This window comes from Poeciliopsis prolifica, unplaced genomic scaffold, assembly GCF_027474105.1.
Source record: "Poeciliopsis prolifica strain line A6 unplaced genomic scaffold, Auburn_PproV2 SCAFFOLD009, whole genome shotgun sequence".
Classification (NCBI taxonomy): Eukaryota; Metazoa; Chordata; class Actinopteri; order Cyprinodontiformes; family Poeciliidae; genus Poeciliopsis; species Poeciliopsis prolifica.
This window is the reverse complement of record NW_026562384.1, coordinates 12038964-12059341: the sequence shown is the minus strand read 5'-3', so window position 1 is coordinate 12059341 and position 20378 is coordinate 12038964. Positions and strand designations below refer to the sequence as shown.

The 20378-nt window shown below is 40.2% G+C and overlaps 1 protein-coding gene across 1 annotated transcript; it reads left to right on the top strand.

The window, feature by feature from the left end:
* The first annotated feature begins 257 nt into the window (after window positions 1–257).
* clcf1 (cardiotrophin-like cytokine factor 1) lies at window positions 258–18382 on the top strand. The gene is made up of 3 exons (XM_055034765.1): window positions 258–691; window positions 13159–13310; window positions 14816–18382. The coding sequence occupies exons 1-3, from the start codon at window positions 670–672 to the stop codon at window positions 16070–16072; spliced, it is 1431 nt and encodes a 476-aa protein (XP_054890740.1). The 5' UTR covers window positions 258–669; the 3' UTR covers window positions 16073–18382.
* The last annotated feature ends 1996 nt before the right edge of the window (window positions 18383–20378 follow it).

Sequence of the window (20378 nt, the reverse complement as noted above, 5' to 3'; positions counted from 1 at the left end):
CATTTTAAAGCCGTTCTATTGCCACCAGTGTGAATAAAATAAATAAAAAATAAATAAATAAATGATTGTTGGTGAAATGAAATCCACACGACAACGACTGCCTATAATTTGGAGAGGGCATCGCAGTGAGGGCTTTATTTCCTCCCGGCCTGCGGTCAGCTGATCGGCTCCTTAGAGCGCCGCGCGGATTAAAAGATCAAACGAGCGCAGTCAGGTCGTGTTGCGGCCGGGATGACGAGCGGAAGAAGAGGCAGGAATGAGTTGCGACAAGACCGCGTGGTGGAGCGGCTCCGTCAAAGCGGTGCGTCAAAGCCCGGGTGAATCACCTAGGAAGGAGGAGGAGGGAGAGGATAACGAAGGGAAGAAGAGGAGACAAGGATGGAAAAGGAGGGCAGGAATGGGAGAAAAAGAGGAGGAGGAAAAGGCTACAAAAAGCCTCCGCCGTCATGCAGTCTGTCACGCGGACCACACAAGTCAGCGGGAAGGTCCTGCGTTTGGTTCATCGCGTCGCGCGTTGAGTTTTGTGTCAAGAAAACTCGCGTCTAGTGACTGAGGGAGGACACCACCTGTTGACTTATCTCCTGTTTTTTTTTTTCTCTCTCTCTCAGAAAGTTGAGACGTCAAGAAATTTTTTTTCATCCTCAACAACAGGAATAAACAGAGCCGGAGATGATGAGCAGCTTTTGTAGAGGTAAGGCCATTATCGTCTGATTTTTATAAGCTGTAAAAGCAACTGGGAAAACTCTGCAAAAATGTTTGACTTATTTATCCTTATTTATTAATGACTTGCAAATTGGCCTTAAATGCAGGTGCGTGTCCGGTAAATACTGTCAGGGGTGGCCATGGATGGGGGGGGCACAGAATCTAAAGACTTTGTTCATGTTGCAATGAAAGGACTGAAGATGTTGGTCAAATGAAAACAAATCTTAAAGACACAAGATGATTTGAAAGACCGTGTTTATTCATTTTGAACTCACTGGCTACGAATACGACAACAGTTCTACTTTCAAAACTAAGTATGTTATGTTGGAATTATTTACATACTTTTTTATAGTAAACTATGATTGAACAATACAAAAAAATAAAACCACAAATACATGAATAAATAATTCATAAAATGGGATGGCTGGATGAGTGTGAAGTAGTACTAAAGTTGGGGGGTAACACAGTGGATTTAGAAATAAATACTCATGCACTCACCTGTTTTAAATAAATATCAATTTATTAAGTATTAAAATAAAATAATTGACGTCAGGTGTAGACGGGTGGCACCACTGCTAAAACCTGATACAGAACAAAAATTCAATTAAACGCTGAACAAATCCATTGCAAATAAATAAAAAAAAAGTGTGTTTGGGGTGAAAGTTGTGAACGTAAAATGACAGAGAAAAAAGTAAAAGTTAAAAGTCGAATGTGTGACAAGGCTGAAGGGGGTCAGAGCAGCCAGAACCGCCTGTCTAGTTAACTGTCACCGATATGAGAAAGTACATGATTCACTTTAGTCAGGGTGTGAGAGGACACACACACACACACACACACACACACACACACACACACACACACACACACACACACACACGCACACACATAGTGTTTCCTCTTGGGATGACTGGCCCGGCTGCTTCTCCTCGTCTATAAAGGAAGGGAATATATATATATAAAAAAAAAAAGGAAATGAAAGAAGGACAGAAGGAGAATCTGTGGTAAAATCATGCACTGGACACTTATTTCTCTTTTCTACTTTCATTCTTTGACCAGTCTGAGTGGCCAGAAAGTAGAGAATATTAAACTATCAGCAAATTCAGTAGAACTTTAAAAGGATAATAAATATAAAGCGAAGCTGCTTCTCTTGACACGCAGAGCAAATAAATACACAATAAGACATTGCCTTTGACTCTCAGAGCATTAATCTCTCCAGGTTCAACCGTATCTGACTCCACACCGCTCCTTTTCTGCCTGATGCTGCAGAAGACACTCTCACACTGTCAAAAGAAAAAACAAAACAAAAAAAAACTGCATGGAGGCTTGCATTAGACTCGGTGTGTTTCAGATAAAACCTTTAGTGTGTCTTGGATCAGGGAGCTCCAATCAGAGGAAACAAAGGAAGGAGGAGAGACAGAGGGAGATGTGGAAAAAAAGGGAGGATAAACTGAACCCCTTCACATCTTCTGATTCGCTCAAGCCAATTCTTCACGGTGCATACAAGAAGTCAGGAAGGTTTGGCGAGGAGGTTACGTTTGGTCGGGTGTGTGTGTGTGTGTGAAGGACAGGAAGGAGAAACAGATAAAAGGAGAGGGGAAACTGGCTGTAGAGGGGTTAATGCAGTGCAGATTGACAGAAGTTAGGAGCACCCAGAGGGGAGGAGAGGCGAGGGGAGGGGGCCTGATATAAAATGAGTCGGTCACGCTTTGAACAGTTACACATGCTGTTTACATTTTTCCCAAATTAACATGGCCCCTCGCTTCAGAAAACGCTCCCTCCCCTCCACCTTTTCCTCTTCCTCCTCCATCTCCTCCCCCTCTGTCCGACCAGACTCTTAACATGTCCTTTCCTCCCAAAAACCTAAAAAGTTCCCATCACAATACCAATTCAAATGTTTTATTAAATCATATGCAGTTAGTACTTTTAATCTGCAGCTGGTACATTTTGAGCGTAAGGTGCTAAAACATAGAAACACAAACAACTGAGAGAAAAAACTCAAATAAATCACACTTAGCACACAGAAGTGTGAAATTCAGCCTGACAATGAGACGAGCAAGCAGCAGACAATATGTTCCTTGTTTTCTCCGCGAGTCCAAATCCCTGAAGGGTTTAATCTGCATTTCAACTCCACAAAGTTTAAGAGACTGAGCTAAACTGTTTCTCAGAATAATCTCAACAACCTGCCCAAAATAACATAAAGTTATGCATACAAGGGCAGTAGCCCAGGGCCCAGCGTCTTGGGGAAGCAAAGATTTATCTTACTTTTTTATGAATGCTTAATTTACAAACCTTTCACGAACATCTGCCAGGGGACATTTTAAACTAACCATGCATCAGTTCCTACCTGCTGATGTGTAAGCCTACCTATCACGGTACTGAATTGTAGGACAAAAGGATTATAATAATTTGCTAGAGGACCAAAACTGGCTCCAGCCCTGAGCCCCCAATAGCTGTACATTTTTCTCTTAAGAAACTTATATTTGTTATGAAATAACAACTCTATACTGAAGTATGGATTCCCACTGCAGAATTTCACAAAATACAACAGAAAATCTGCTTTGTGTACAAGAGGTAGAAGAATCGAGATAAGCAACAAGATTTAGTAAACCAACTTTCATTCAAGTCAAACGGATTCCATGTCCAAATATTTGACAAACCCAGGCAGCGTCCTTATATGTACGTATCAAATGCTTTGCCACAGATGTACAGATTACAAGTAAACACACTGGAAGAATGGATTAGATTGAAAAAGTGAATGTATAAATGTATACATAAAAATATAAACTCTGAATATGCCTTTTGTGATGACTCCAGGAGAATGTACTCATGGAAACTTCTTTTCTTTTGGAGGGTAGATTTGATCTGGAGTAATTATTTGTTTACAACTGAGAGCAAAATAAATGGAAAACATGAATTGTTGTTTTAAAGATGGTGTCTAATGTGAGCTGGCTTAATTTTACAGAGAAGCATTGCTTTAAAATCCAGTAGCAGCTCGTGTCAGAGGAACAATTTCACTTAGCAGCGGTTCAGTTTAGGTTTCTACTTTTCAGTGTCTTAAGGTACTATATTGCAATCCTTCACATTTCACATGTTTGACCCAGACTCGCTGAAGCTTCACAACACGAACATTATCTGAATCATTACTGATTAAATGTCATGCAATTTGACTGCAGGTGTGCAGCAGCAAAAACCAAACGAGAATAACGTCTCAGCACTTGTTATTTAATTTATAATAAGATATTTGTATTTTTGGGACAACATTTTCCTGGGAAAATAAATGCTAAAGTGGAATTTAATGAAAAAAAAAATAATAAAGTCAATCTTAAGTTCTTGTTTTTGGAATGAGTCTTATTTTGTGTTAAACTGACTTTATCTTTGTGCAAGAAAAGCACAAAGTTTGTTAGCTTGCCATCTTGATGAAAACAGTAAATATTGTAAAATTACTATTTTTTTTCAATTGCTGACATGTAAAGCTGTTTTTAGAGTAGATGGATTATAAGCTTGGTGTAAACAGAGCTAACAAAACAACATCTACAAGTAGAAAAAAAGGCAGACAGGGCATCATAAGGAAACTATTTCTGTTATAAACACATTTTGAAATGGAGAACTTCCAAGAATGCAACTTGTGGCTTTTAGTTTTGGCACCCAAAACCTCAGAGAAGCTGCAAATTTCAAAAAACATAAGCAGCAGGTAGGGCGGCTTAGAGAAGTTTTCATGTTCCTTGAAGGTTTTCACATTTTGCTGAGTCGCGACCACAAACATGGGTGAATTTTATTCCTTTTTTCTTTTTTTTTGATAGACCAATGCAACGGATAATTGTGAGTTGGAAGGAAAGTTGTGTATTTTTAAAAGTTTGGGTTTATGTTCAGGGTTATTGTACTGCTGGAAAAGCTTCTACAGAGCATGATGCTCCTACCGCCAAGTGTGATAGGGACATAAAGTTATTTGGTTTAGCACTCATCACGTTTGTCCCACATCACAATTTTGCCTCACTTTGTTCATATTGAAATTTGTGATTAGAGATTTCAGGACAAAAAGCGAAAAAGTCAGATCTGTTAAAGATTCTGATATACTGGATTTTGTGTTTTTTATAATTGCGTGCCTTCTGCACACAACCGCTCGAACTAGATTTTATAATGGGCCATCAAAGTAAATGATGGTTAAATGCAAATGCATGCAAAACTTTGTTGATTTTCATTAGCAAAAGAAAATAACATTTTATGGTAATTTCCATTGGCCAATTAATCAATCTAATATGTTTACGTAAATTGGACCCAAAAACTGGAAGAGTGGAATTATTGACATTAATGGGAAAATTTGGAGAGGCCACTTACAAAACAAGGGGGTCTTAGTGGGGGAAAAGGAGGCGAGTCTGACGTCTAAGGCGGATTTAGAGAAAAGACTGAGATGGATGAGGCGACAATGAAATTGAAACCAAACACAGCAATAAAAAAATGAAGCAACAGGAATGTTTTGATAATAAATAAATAAATAAATAAGATTAGCTTATAAGGTGTAGCAGGAGAGACAACAAAGCGAGAAAAGAAACAAAGCAGAGGATGTGGCATTTACGACACTAAGAAATGGAGTTTCTGGGAATAAACATAATTTTTATAGGATCTCTTTTATTGGACTGTTTCCTGTTGCGCTTGTTTTTGGGTCACTGATGTTTTTGAGTGTCTCCATTGTTAGAGGTTTTATGAGCAAACGCCGACAAAGAAATCTCCAGAGAGAAGAGAAGAGAAAAGTACATGGATTAGTGCTTGTATGTCCATTTTTAGATGCGTTTTAGGTGCAGTGATGCCTTTGGACACATGGATTTGCTGCACAGTGCACACTTTGGATGCTTGTGTGTGTGTGTTGAGTTAGCAAAGGAATGTACACGCTTGATTGAGGACAGGCTGCACATAAATCTGGCCTTTAACTGTACACAGACACAAAACAATGACCCCCAAGCCCACATGTGTGTGTCCTTTTTGCCTGTGCCTCTGTCCCCTCACATCAGCGTCCTCATCCGTCTCTTTGCCTTTTATTGTTCAGCATTCAGGAAAGTGATGTGATAGACGAAAAAAAAAAAAAACCCACCAAGATATAAAATGACTGTAATCTATCAACAGATATGTGGAAAATGAAGCAGCTTGACAAAGTTTGGCTGTGATGAGTTGTTCCCAGAGACAGAAGGAGCCTCTGGCTGCCACGTTAGCTGCATGACAGTAATTATGCAAATCAGAAATCAGGATAGAGGATGGGTGTGCTTTATAAAAAAAAAAGACATACACAAACATTTTTATGTATGCACATGTGGTAGAACACGTTAAGCTCTCTTTTTGAATAAGAATTTAAATGCAAAATTTACATTGATTTATTTTTTTTTAGTTTGAAGCAGCCAAACGTCCTTGTAATCGGTTCATCTTCATCAGTATTTTTTTCCCATGAACTTTGGCTGCTTTTCCCTCATTTTCAAGTCATGTAATTTTCAGACCTACCTGATGATTTTCCAATGTTTTGGTTTGTTTGCTAAAGCACTTAACTCTGACCTATGACTCATGCAGGCATGAGAAAAGTCAAACTCCTTGCAGGCTAAATATGAGTTGAAAGTGGGATGAATGACTCAGGCAGTTTGCGTAGTATCTACATCAGTTAAAGATGACTATCAAAGACCCGCGGGTGGAAAATGCCAAATATTTTAGTTTACATATTTTCCTCATTTCTGCCACTCATTGACGACTTAACCTGACTTATTTAGCAGAATATTAAATCTAACGTGCAGAACAGAAGCATGTTTCAAAAAAGCAGTGCAGTGACACGGATATGTTTGTAAACAACCATGTTTTTATTTATTGTGTCTACAAAATAAAGTAAGCTGGAGCTAATTTGTGTCTGTAGCTTAGAAACACAATTTCTGGGGTTAATTGTCTCTGAGGGTGGAAGTTGTGACCACGGCTTTGCTGTGCAGAGGGTTTGATACGGTTCTGAATAAGATTATGCCAATTTTCGCTGTAGTTTAGATTTATTTTACTGCAGTTTTTCTCCTTTCTTTGTGTTTTCCATCGTTACCCACACTTTTTTAGTCACGCTCTTGCCATGTGGGCTATGAGTTTTTTTTAATTTTTATTAAGACGCTTGCTGAAATTTAATAAACATTAAATAGAGTCAATATTAAATTAATAGACGTTAATCTTTTGAGACAGTAGGTTTATTCTTGATATCATCTTAACTTATTTTGAATAAGATGGCTGAGTAAAGATAAAACTGAAACCTTTTTGGTCAATCGTATATTAAACCTATGATATGAGTGAAAACAAGGTGTTATTCAGACATGAAAGCTGCAGGGCTGTAAAGGAGCAGAGAAAGGCCTGCATTCTTGATCTCCACAGTAGGAGTAATATTTTATAGACTGAACATTTCAATCTGACTTGAATCTTTGTTTTGTCAGGTCAAATGTTTAAACGGTAGAAAGGGGATTCATTTGGATTTTTCTCCTATATTGTTATAATAAATTATTATTATTTGCCCTTTTGGCTCATGCCTTTAGTGCAAAAATATGTTTTACATCAGATTTTCAACAAGCAGGTTGTGTAACTGTAGATTCACCACAATCCCAGCTTTTAAAACACTTCTGTTCTTAATCGTGTTTCCACTCCTTAGTCTTCTTACTTGTTGGTGTGTGTTGGCGCTGACATTTCTGAGTCTTTTTCACCTTTTATAATATGGATCAGTTGCATTTTTTGAGCCATGCTTCATTTTACTATGAATATTTTATTTTCTGGCAATTTTTGTTGTTGTTGTTATAATCAAAATAATGACAGCTTTTGCTTGACTTCACTGAAACATTTAATGATTTATTTGGCTCAATAGTTACTTTAATAAATCTATCTACAAAGTATTTGATTACTTAGTTCAAATACTTATGTATTCGCAATTTCCACAGATTCAAAGTAAAATTAAACATCTTCCCAAAAACATATTGCTTCCTTCGGATTGTCAAATGTTTCTGACTTCAAATTTCTTACAGGCTGAAATGTAAAGTTAGGTTGTTTTTTTTTCTGCTGTAATATGATTTCAGTCTTGTCATTAGAACATTTCATGAAGTTTTAGATTTCTCCTGTCGAGTGTGAGTGGGTTGAAGCTCATTAAAAGTAATGCACCCTAACTGAATTCATTTGTTTTTATTAGTGAGTTGAAAGCAACTTTTCAGAATGGATTTTTTTAATATAACTTATAAAAATACTTCCTTTTTATGTTAAGACGTTTGTTTTAAAATTTATTGAAATTCAGAACGTTACATGCATTATCTTAAAATTGTCTTTTATTCTGTGTAACTTGGGCCAAACATTTTGGATTCCCTTTCCTCATGATGTAATTTTATTTGTGAAATTCACCAGTTAATTCTGCAGCAAAACAGCCCACAACGTAATGCAGCAACCACTGTACTTCACAAATATTTTAATGCATAGTAATCTTAGTGTATGTAAATCTCTAATACGCCTTTTATATTCTGGCATCTCGGAAATCTAAATAATTTTGCTAATCCTATTTGACCTAAACCAAAACGTTTAGTCTGACTTGATGTCAGACAGTGAGAAAAAAAGGTTATGTTTCTTTTTAGTGTATGTAAATAACTGGTTTCACTGTAACTGATATTACCTGGTTGTGTTCTCCGCTGCAGCTCCTCTGCAGCAACAGAATCAAAGCATGTAGCAAATTTAAGTCTGGAAAACACAGCTTGGGCTCGTTTACGGTTAAATCCAGTCTTCAAATTTATACCCAGATCATGACAATCTACTTTAGCCTTCCTAATCAATGTCACATGGGAAACAATAAACATAAATTTCAGCCTGATTAACAACATCTTCTGTGCACGTACATTATGTTTTCTCTCTGTTTGGGAGCTCTTTCAAGTGGTTAGAGTGATGGAGGGCAACCTTTTTTGGCAGCCACTTTTTCCTGGAGCACACCGGTTACATTTACTTGCGCATGGTTTTCCCACCGTACCAAATTCTCTTTAAGTGCTTGTTTGAAACCTCAAATGGTGGTGCATGTTGTGAAAGATGACATACCAGCGCTCTCAGATGGAAGTGGTACAACATCCACAAACACCGGGTCACTGGTTTACCAAAACACCGTCTGGGTTGTAAAGTATCCCGTCCTTACAAGGATCTTTTTGCCCCAAAACTTATCCTTATGCCCTAAACTTCAACTCTGACCTCTGACCTTCTAGTGGTGTTTAATTTAAACCTATTTGGGGGATCAGAAGCTGTGCATGTTCTGCTTTTTTGGTCTGCTCTGCAGATGGCAGCCAGATTCCAGAGTGCCACATCTGACATTACACCAGACAACCAACCAAAGACAAAAATATGATGTGCTGTGGATAACAGTGCTCCCATGTGTATGTGTGTGTATATGTGTGCAGCTCAGATATGTATGTGCATCTGCTGTAGGATGCACAGATGCGGGTCATGGTCAGCCATTGGAGGGGACCCCTGTGATGCCGTAATGCAATCCTCCCACTGAGAATGTTCTGGTTTCATCCCTGCCCTGTGGAGTGTGCTTCCACTGCCAGGTACACACAGTCGGCCTCGAACCCGCAGGGCTCTCCTTGAAGTCAGCCGATATGCCGACTGTGCTGTAGTTACTCAATCTAATATTATATAACAACAAAACAGCTTGGAGTCTGAATTATCTCAGTTTACTCGTACAAAGAGAGATTGTTTTCAGCTGCAGCAAAGGTTGCCTTCATACATGTCAGAGCTCAATCAAAACAACAAGAGCCTTTCACGTCTGGCAATCATCTTCCGAGCATGTGGCGGCAGACAAAAGGAGCTGCTAGCAGTAGTTTGGGCTCATTTTTACCAGGAGTGCTATTCCTTCCTCTCCCCGGGACTCCTTTTCTTTGCTACCTGTTTATACCCTTTTTAATGCAACCTACTTACCTCCAGGGCTGTTTACTGTGAGTCACTGGTGTTGTGGTGAGTTCTAGGGGGTAATTCAGGATGCTCTGCGGCACCAGGAGCTGCAAATGTGCAGCTGAAAGATGCGCATTGCATCTGACAGGTGATGAGGCTTTTGCAGTTGGGGAGAACGGAGGAGGCTTTGTTGGCCAATGCTTCCCTGGTTGACTGATTTCAAGGTGTGTGTCTGTGTGGGAACATGCGGGAGCTGCTTCTTGGCTAGACCTCAGTAATTTAAATAATAGTCTGGGGGAGGTTTTTTTTTTTATGCTATCAACAACTGAAGGTTAGCAGGTAGCGGAAACATTAGCAGCTACATTATGTTTGCCTCGAGATGAGCAGTTAGGGAGTTGTTTGTTCAGGTTTCGTCCATGTCAGCGCAGCGACAGGCGTTTTCTAATCTTGATTTAATTTGAAACTGCCAACTTCCCAATCTGTCATTCAATCTGCCAGGAAAACTCATTTGGCAAATATGTTTTGAAGTGAAGTTTAGCCTGCTGGGTGGGTTGAGATATCTTGGGAAATATGTGTCATCACAGTGACTTAGTCGTTATTATCGCAATTTGTAACAAGATAATTTATGCTCCCAATTTGTTCTCTTTCTAATTATTTCCCAGGCTCTGTTTGTAGCATATTAAACAAAAAAGGTGTTTGTGTGTGTTTTCTTCTTTAAATGCAGAGCCTTGCAAAAGTATCCATAGTCCTTTTTATCTTGTTACAGACTTAAATGTATTTTACTACTAGCATTTTATTTAAGAGATCAACGGAAAGTGGTTTAGAACTAGAAAATTTGTGAAAAATGGTTTTCAACAATTTAAAAAGATGGAAATTGTGGTATTCCCACCTTACTCTATTACTTTTAAAGGAAATCCAGTGCAATATAATGTACAAAGAGAATCTACCTTTGTGTTGTTAGAGAATATTAGTCAAGAAACAGCATCATGAAGACAAAGAAACACAACAAACACGTCAGGAAGAAAGTTGTGCAAATGCTTAATGCACGCTTATGATAACCATCCAGACCAGGAAAATCTGACAGGGTCAAGGTTAGCAGCATTGTTCATCCATCTGAACATGTAGGGAGTTCAGAAGAACTGCATACCCACAGGCTGGACAAGAACAACATCAAACTGGGAAGAAGCCAAGAGAGCGTTGGTAACTCTGTAGGAGCTACAGATCCAAAGCTCAGGTTGGAGATCATGTTGACAGGATGTCTATTAGTTATGCAGTTCACAAATTTGGCCCAAAGCTGTTGCTGAAAGAAGTAAATCTGGCAGTTTCTCAAAAGACGCTGAAGGGGAGTGCTCTGTGGTTTCCAGGCACAATAAAAACAATTTAAAAGAAATGTTATTTTGCGTCAACATAACATGATACAAAGAGCAAAAAAGTTGATTTTACATGACTCCACACACACCCCACTCCTCCCAATCCACTGTAAAGTCGTTTTTCTACTAAGATGAGACCAAAACTGAATTTTGTTGGCTCATGATGGTGGGAACATCAGCATTTCTTTATGGGGGTAAGAAGAGCTGATCAGAGTTGATGGAAGATGAAAGGAGCTAAAACAGGATAAAAAGAACTATGAGAAACTGCAAAAGCCTTCCAGCAGGATGACGATCCGAAGCATAAAACCTGAGTTACAGTGGATTCATGATGTGGCCTACATATATGCCAAATCTTGAAATCTGCTTTCCACCTAATTGACTATTTTGCAAAGAAGCGAGCCGTGAAACATGGTGGTGGAAACATCATGCTGTGGGAATGGTTTTGTTCAACAGGGACAAGGTTCAGAGTGAATGGAAAGACAGAAAACTTTCGACAGTGTTGGAGTTTCAGCTTCCAGTAGGACAACAACCCTAAATATACAAACAGCGCTACAGTGGAAAGGTTTGTACAAAGGGCTGTACATTTTTGTCTGTTGAGTAGTATAGCATACATAAGAACAGTGAGTTTCTACCCAACCCTGTTTGGGAGTGGGCACCGATACGGCTGAGTCACAGGGAAAACGCGTTGGCTGTTTAAGGTCATTTCTCCATTCAGCGGCCCCAATAGCGTGTTAAAGCTAAATGTTTTGAAATATGTCAGAGCTATTTCACTTTAGGTCTCGTTCTTCTTGTGGGGTCCATCGTGGAGGATGACAGAAAGAAAAGGGAGGGAGCAAGTGAGCTAATCAGGGTTAATTGGCTGCTGTTTTTCTTTTTTTTTTTTCTAACCTGAGGCAGAAAGGAGACGGAGGAGAAACTCTGGAGGAAAAGGGAGGAAGGCTTAAGTACACTGTGACTAATTTAAAAGGAGAAAGGGATTGAATTGGTGGGGCAACAGGAGGGCCGACTGAGGTGTGTCTGAGCTGGACGGAGGCTGACTGAGCGCCAGAGAGGAATATTGTGCAATGCACTTTTCACACCTAATGAACAGCAGCATGTTTTAGGAGCATGAATCACGGCTTTCTGTCTGGGCAACGACAGGATGACAGGGAGCGCCGAGAGGATGGGAAAGGATGACAGAATACAGGAGGAGGAAAAAGTGTTGTGTTTGGAGAAATTTAGCAGGGGGAAAAAGTGAAAGCATCCAAAGAGTGCAAAAAAAAAAAAACGAGAGGCAGACGTACATGAAGTACCGTACTGTCGAAAAATCAAGCTTTCAGCTCCAATTTTCTCTGTTTGAAACCAGAGATTTGAGCTCTGAAAGGTTTCAGTGCTGCTACCCCCCACTTCCTCTGATCGCACCGTCGTCTCGCTTTTCCTCAAACACACATAACATCACTGTTCACAATCATAGCAATGTAATGCTAATCCACGTATATCATGTCGACTGCAAACATTCTAGCAAACACTCACATGTAACCTAAAGCAGCTTTACAAACAGGCTAAAACCTAAACAAGAGGGCCTCGAAAAACCGACGCAAACACGTTAATGTTTGTGATGGTAAAGAAAGCCACATGTCTTTGTTTTTGGGGGATTTGGTCAGGAATGAACATACGTGTGAGCTTTTGTGCGAACCCTGAACACAGGAGCCATTTGTTTTACTGTCTAGAGCTATTAGGCAAGGTTTTATTTAAAGCTAGAGTAAACCTCCAACAACCAGAGACCTCTAAAACGAGATTGGAAACGGAAAAGGTTTCATTGGCAGTGTCGGATAACTCTGACCCCGGCAGGGTGCAACCGGGTTAAAGTCGTCGCCACACAGGCAATAAAATAAACCTGAATATTTTTTTACAATTCCAACAAACAGGGTTATGGTGAAGTCTGGACACCGCTGCTGAATGTTATTTCTGTCCATTTCGTCATTAGATTTATTACAAAACTCAGCTTCCAATATAAATGATCTCAAAACATTTGAGAAAATAACAGCTGAAATAAATTCTGCCTCTTTGTTTTTAAAACAAATAACTCTGCTGTGCGTGCTGACATTTGGACACCTAAGACATGCACGTCATTAAAGAAGCATCTCTAATTGCCGAAGTTTTAATCAGCCTTTTTTCTTTTGATTTTCCCCCCCAACAGTCCGTCATCTGCTCGCGGTGCTGCTGGCTGCTGCGGTGGCAACAGCCGTGGATCCTTCCCACAACCTGGCCAGCGAGAGAAGTTCGATCGAAAGCACATACGAGCTGACCAAATACCTGGAGTACCAGCTCAAGGAAATCAAAGACGTATATGTGAGTAATTCTTTGAGATTATTTCTATACAAAATAGTTACACACTAAGATGCAACTTTTTCATGACCCTTGAAATTTAATTGTTTTTATTTAACAAAGTCACTCTTACTGGCAGGTAACGACAAAATAAACGTACCTAAACGATTACTAAAATGCACGCGTTCCTCTGAATGTGAATCAGAATGTCCAGAAACCTTTAATTAGGCCAGTTAATTAATGATTCTTGTTTACCTGAGGTATAAATATGAAGTGACACAGAGGACTATTTCTCCTTTCTATACTAAATGGGAAAAGCAAACATTACATTCAAGTAAAACATATGCAGATCTTTACAAGTTATGGAATGGCTACAAGACAGAGGACACTTACCTAATGTCACTGACCGTTTGCATGTGACATCACTCTCTCCTAAACCCCGCCCACTCCGCCATGACGGACGTCAAAATAACCCATGCGCTCCTGCAAAGCTCAAAAAGCGCACATCTGGTAGTCTAATATCGCTTTTATAAAGTTGATTTCGCAGTAAAAATGGTCACAAAACGTTCTGATGCTCACTGTTGGGAATGTTGGAGGATTGTTTTCCTTCTGAAGACATGCTAACATTTTTTTAAAATTTTAAACCTGAAAACAAACATTTGTTTAAAATATTTGTATCGGGTACTGAGATCCTAATTTTAAAGAATTATATGCAGTTTTTCTGACTCTTCTCCAGGAATGAGAGACAGAAAAGAAACTGATATGAAAAGTTAGTTTATTTTAGCCAAACATTTGTTTTTCATTTATCCTCCTCTTACTTAAGCTGAAGTAAGTCAAATAAATCTAATTATTTAGACACTTTGAGTTTTACTTGAAATCCAAAAGACTTAAAAAGATTTTTCTTGCTGATTTATGTAACTTATTGTGAGTGACATAAATCAACCTTTTGTTTGACCTTTTGCCAGGTCAAACAAAAGGAGAGATGGGTCTCCTTTTATTTGTCCTGGCAGTAGCACTGATTTGGCCAAAAATCCATTTGGTTCATTTTTCTCAGATGACTTGCTGCTTTTCTTTTTATTATTCCTGAGTTTTGAAGAATATTCCCACAGCAGCCTTGTTCCTGAAGGATTTCATTGAGTTTCAAGCAAAGAAAAAAAAAGCAGTTCAAAGTGTTCAAATGATGTTTTTTTTTATGCTCCAAATGTTGTTGCCAGCCTGCCTCACGAGGCCTTATTTTCATAATTAATTTGCTGAGATATGGGAATGTGTCAGCAGAGCTCTGTTGATCCAAATCTGGCAGATTTTTGTTCAAAACATTGTGGTTAACCCAACTGTTTTGTAACTTTGTTGGGAAAGAAAACAAAGTCAAACTGCTAAGTCGTCATCACTCATCGCTTTGTTTAATCTGCCGTCAAGCTTGTTTTGGTGTATTTTCGGTTTGTATGTATTGATTAAATGTGAAGACAGCCCTGTTTTTAATAGACTGCTTTATATTTTTAATAATCTCTTTCTTTCTGCTTTTTCTGCAGCTGACATATCTGGGCCCGCCGTTCAATGAGAAAGACTTCTCTCCGCCTCGGCCCAACAGCACGGCTCTGACTCTGCCGAGTGCCGCCACCCGACTGGAGCTGTGGCACGGCCTGGAGAACCAGGCCAGACTCGCACAGAACCAGAGGGCCTACTCTATCCTGCTGGCTGCTGTCAGGGAGCTGGCTCGCTCCACTCTCTGCCCGTCCCTGAAAACATCCCTGCTACACTTCTGCATCGGTCTGGATGGACTTCTCGGCTCCATTTCTGCACTGATGAAGTCCCTCGGTTACTCGTCCCCCCCTCAAGCTGCAGCTGGCGAGCTGCAGTTTCCGCAGAGGGGGACGGGGAGCAACCGGCCTGCTCCGCTCATGAGCCAGAGCTTGTACCGATCCAGAGATGGGTCAAGAACAGAGTCCAGTCAGCGTGGCAGCCAGAGAAGAAGTCGGATAAAAATGGTCAGAGAGAGGGAAGACGGCGACCAGATGGATAGAAGAAGAAGGAGAACTGGGAAGAAAACGGAGGCAACCACTGCTGTGGGGCGAAGTGGTGGACAGAGGGAGAAGGGAAGAGGAGAGCGAGTGAGAAGAGAGGAGAGGGAAGAGCAGGAGGAGGTGCAGGAGCTGAAGGAAGGGGTAGAAAACTGGGGCAGAAGGAGAAGGCTGTTGAGTATAGAAGAGAATGAGGATGAGAAGGACAGGGAGACTAAAATCAGAGTTGAAGTGTCGTATCTGGGCTCTGGAGAAACCACAAACCATCAGGAATTGAGAAACCAGTACAGCTTCAGTCTGAACTCAGATCACCGAGATGCCCTCAGAGATGACGGATTTATTTTAGAATCAAACGGCAGATTCGTTTTAAAGGGAGAAAAGGACACAGATATGGACTCGGCCTCCTCTTCCTCCTTCCAGCAGCACCAACGGCGTCCTCGCTCTCTTCTCTACCCCACCCTCCCGCCTCCTCTCTCCACCCTCTCGCTCCTGTACCAGTTCGGAGTGGGTGAGGAGCACCCTCTGCTCCCCCAGCCTGTCCCTCTTTCTCTACAGAGGGGCACCTCCCTTCTCTCTCCTCCTCTGAGTCCGCTGCTCTCCTCTTCGTCCTCCTCCCCCTCCACCTCCTCTTCACTCCTGGCAACGCGGCCAACGATGAACGATTTCGCAAGAAAGGTGGAGGGCTTCTGGATCCTGCGAGAGCTGCAGAGCTGGTTGTGGAGATCAGCCAAGGACTTCAACCGTCTCAAGAAGAGACTCCGAGGCTGAGATGTTTAGGCGGCCCAGACAAGGAGACAAAGACTCGTAAAAGTACAGCAAGGCGGAAATCTATTGTTTTCACAAAGTCTGAGAGGAAGTAACCGAGATCTCTTAAAGCACATTACCATATCTATACTGAACACATCCATTCATCCCGTACTGGAACCAGTGGATAAAGGACTTTTTTTGGTTGGTCACCATTCCTGCTACTGGAACATAAAGCACACAAAGCCATGACAAAACCGTTCTGACCACACATTGGAGGTTATTGAGATAAACTCACTGAGACTGGGTCTGAGTTACCGGACTTCACGGCTCATAGATCAACAGAAAAACCACTGTAGGTGGTTAGGCTCGAACAACACAGACACGCAACACAGCCTGGCCGAGTGACCGGCAGCGAGACAGACAGAGCAGTCATTGTGCACAAGCTGATTCAGTGACCTCACATGTGTGAATCAGCAAATATTCACTTTCTCTAAAGGAAGAAGAAAAAAAATATGAATGGGCAAAAGACAAGAGGAGGAGGAAAAATGCTCAAAGGAACGATTGAGGCAGAGGGGAGGCATGAGTCAGGGAGTGATCACGTACACTAACCAGCAGAAGGGTATCGCTGAGTAATTATTGAGGAAATTGTAGTTTACCGTAATCGCACAACAGAGCCACACATGCGGTCCAAGTTAAGCAGTGAAACACATTTTATGCCCCTGTTTAGATTTGGTGCTCACAATTTAGGCTTTAATCTACTCAGATATCACCACTTTTTATAATCTTTAGAATTTTAGAGGCTAAAAATAAAAACTTAAAGCATTTTGCAGTCTTGCTCATCATATTTTAAGCTAGCTGAGGCACTTTCCCTTACAATAAGTTTTATCTTATCAAAAATAAAATTAATGCAGTTCTTTTTTGGCCAACCTAACTGGGAAACCAGTGACTGTTTAACCACCTTAGCATTAGCTACAGTGGTTAATATCAAGAGACAAGTTCAGACCTTTTTGTTTTTTCAGATTACATTTGTTTGCGCTTTAATAAAATAAAAAAATTCTTTAAAAAAAACATTTCCCCCAAATTTCAAATGAAACAATTTCATCATGCCAGCTTTGCTAAACTACATCTTAGCACTTTTTTTAAATAAGAAGTTAAATCCAGATTTTCAGAAAACTCTTTAAGATTTTGATTTCTGGCTGTTGGCCTATTCATTCATGAAAAAAAATGACAAACATCTCTTTCAAATGTTTTATTTGGCATGTTTTTATTGAAACACTACAGATACACAAACACACTAAAATCAAAAACTGTAATATCTATATTTTAGCTAATTGTATCCATTACAGGACTAGAACTTGCTAACTGACTTGATTAGCTACATGCAGTGTCAGTCTAGTTTTCTCCTTTCTGTTAAATTTCTATATGCATATGTCATTGCTTCTGTAGCCATTTGCAAACGTGTCAACACACCAAAGCTGATGCATTCCTCTAGTCTGCAAAATTTGTGAAGCTGTGTTAACCAGATCCAACTTAGGGAAACTACAAGCAATAATAGCGATTAATAAACTTCAGTAAACAAAGCTTGTCAAAAAGTTTTGTTTATTCAAGGGGAAAGCTAAAAAACAGATTACAACAAAACTCATAATATGAATGAATCCACCATTCATCTTCTATGTTTACAAATAAACATGCATCGTACATAATCTCCCTTTCTAAAAAACAACTAAAGCGGTTAGATGTTTAGAGCAATGCACCCAATCAATACACGCAAATATTATTAATCGAACATATCTTAAATTGACTTATTTTTACCTGCACACTGTTGTAGCGATATTGCTTAAGTGCAGTCCAATAAAGGGTTTCAAATAACTTGTCCTTCATTTTGCCCTGTGGCACATCTGAGTTTAACAGCTGGAGTATTTAAGTCATATGCTGGAAAGAAAAACTGAAGTAAATCAGTGAACTCAATGCCTTATGCCTTCAACTAGCCTTCAGACTGGATCACTTAAGACACATGCTTGTGCCAGGTGTTATGACAGCAAGTTCAAGACATGTTCACCACTCTGATGTTCACTTTTCAAAATGTTGAAGTAATGCTGTAAGTTGGCTTCACATTCCTAAACTCAAACCACTCAGCTTCCCCTCCAAGCAAGTTAAAACATTTTCTTTTCAGAATAAATTTGTCGTCATGTGTTTGAAATGTGTGCTGTTATGGCCAAAGGTTATGGATCATATTGCCATTATTTATTGAACAAAAATGTTTATTTATTTTTCCCTGTGTGATAATACTGTATTGTAACTTGAGAGAGAATAAATACTAGGTTTTGTACACAGCGTGGTGTCATTGGTCATTTGGGATGCAGTAAATGAGAGAACTGGACTCTGAGGTCTGGGCGTTTTCTGAAAAACAAAGCTCAGTTCCCATTTGTGGTTGAAAAAGCGGGGCGGGGGCTTAGCAGAGGTTTTATTCGTCTGTCCTTGCGAAAATTTACGACCTTTTCCTTTTCATCTTTCCCTTCCCATCTCCTAGTTGCACCATCCCACCTCCCATTTTGCTTTCCTTTCTCATCCCACTATCTCACGAGGCTCGTCTTCCCCCAACTTCCAAAACAAAAAGAAAAACTACTATTGGACATACCTGTGTCAGAGCACATAAGGACAGGTACAAACACACCTTTCCTAATCCGTCCAACCACCCGGCTGTCTTGTTGTGTCTGTTTTAATGCCGCCACTCGGCTCGCTTCTGTCACCACCTCTGCCTCTTATCGTTTCTGGTCATCCCCTGTCTCCTGGTCTATTATCGCCTCCACACCTGCTATCTTTTTCTTTCATTCTTTCTTTCATTTTGTGCTCTCAACCACACGTTTTCCCACAGGCTCTCTGGCTCTCTGTCTTGGCCTCAGGCCGGATATTAAGGGATCAATGAGAATCTCCTCTCTATTACAGTCACCTGCAAGGTAGACACCTGCACACAGCCGCATGTTTCCACCCCAAAATCACCAAGATACTTGTGCTGGATGCAAAACAAATATCAGTTCACTGATGGCTCTCAGACGAAACAGGAAAAGGTTAACCGTGTCAGACACATGACACATGTATACATGCACACACACGAGACAATGTGTGTTTTTCACATTTAGTGAGCACTGGCTGAGAGGCTGCCAGTAGTCAACAAAGGCAGCTTTGTGGGCTCCATGTGTGCACATTCTATGTGTGAGTTTGTATTGTTTGCCCCTGTGTGGGCTTGCAGGCGCAGCACGTGTGTGAATCATTATCTCTATGTGTCAGAACTTCGTTGGAATGAGGCTTGTCGTGCATAGCTATCTAACAGCCATCACTCACCGTTGCCCTCGCGGTTTCCCTCTCTGCCTGTTTCTCCCTGTCAGCGCGGCAGAGACAAATCGCTGGAACTAATACGCAATATAACAGCTGAGCTCTGTTAGAGCGACTCAGCCAGCCAGCTCTTTGACGAGGCATCGATATTATTAGCGGACTTGGTCCGCCAGGCTCAGACGGGACTGTCTGCTTGATTGACGCTCAATGATCTCATAAACGGGGAGCGATGACCTGGGGGTTATCATGGTGAAGAGCTTTTATTTGCTTCTTGGGACTTTTCTTCTGTTCTGGCTTACTGGCTTTTCCTGCTTTTCAACACTCTAAAATTTAAATCTACCAAAATAAGGAACAACATTTTCCCATTTTCCTTCATCCTGAAGCAGACGCAACTTTTAGGCCTTCATTTTGATTTGTGAGTTAGTCTAATTCTCAAATCCTAGCTCTTCCAAAAATGTTTTTACAGATGTATTAAATGGCATCAAGCCCAAATAAACCACTAAAATATGAGTTGGATTGAGCCCCGGATCATTTTTTAACCCCATTTCATTCTTAGATATGACAATCTTGAATTTTTCTATTTCCTGCAAACTACTTTATTAATTGTAATAAAGTGTTTACACGAGTTGTGAAAATAAATGGCTATAAAAATAATCAAATACTCATGTCATTTAATTTAGTGGTATACCATCATCTGAAAACTATGCTACCTTTATTTTGGTACTGATGATTTGCTCTGTGATAGATTACAACCTCTGATTCAACCAAAACACACAAAATTGCCAACTGTATTATCTCATCTGCCTTCATACACAAATGAACTCAAATGATATGCCATTCATAATCCATAGAGGTTAACGTAATGTCAGTTCGCCCTTTTCAACTATTTGGTTTTATGGGAAAGCATTCCACAAAGTTTTGGAGCGTGTTTAAGAGAAAATATGACCATTATTCCTGTAGCCGATCTGTGAGGACTGCAGTAATGTTGGATGAG

Coding starts and splice junctions, on each gene's coding strand:
- clcf1 (XM_055034765.1), top strand. CDS start 670: ATGATGAGCAGCTTTTGTAGAG. Junction 692..13,158: donor GATGAGCAGCTTTTGTAGAG/GTAAGGCCATTA, acceptor CCCCCCCAACAG/TCCGTCATCTGCTCGCGGTG. Junction 13,311..14,815: donor AGGAAATCAAAGACGTATAT/GTGAGTAATTCT, acceptor CTTTTTCTGCAG/CTGACATATCTGGGCCCGCC.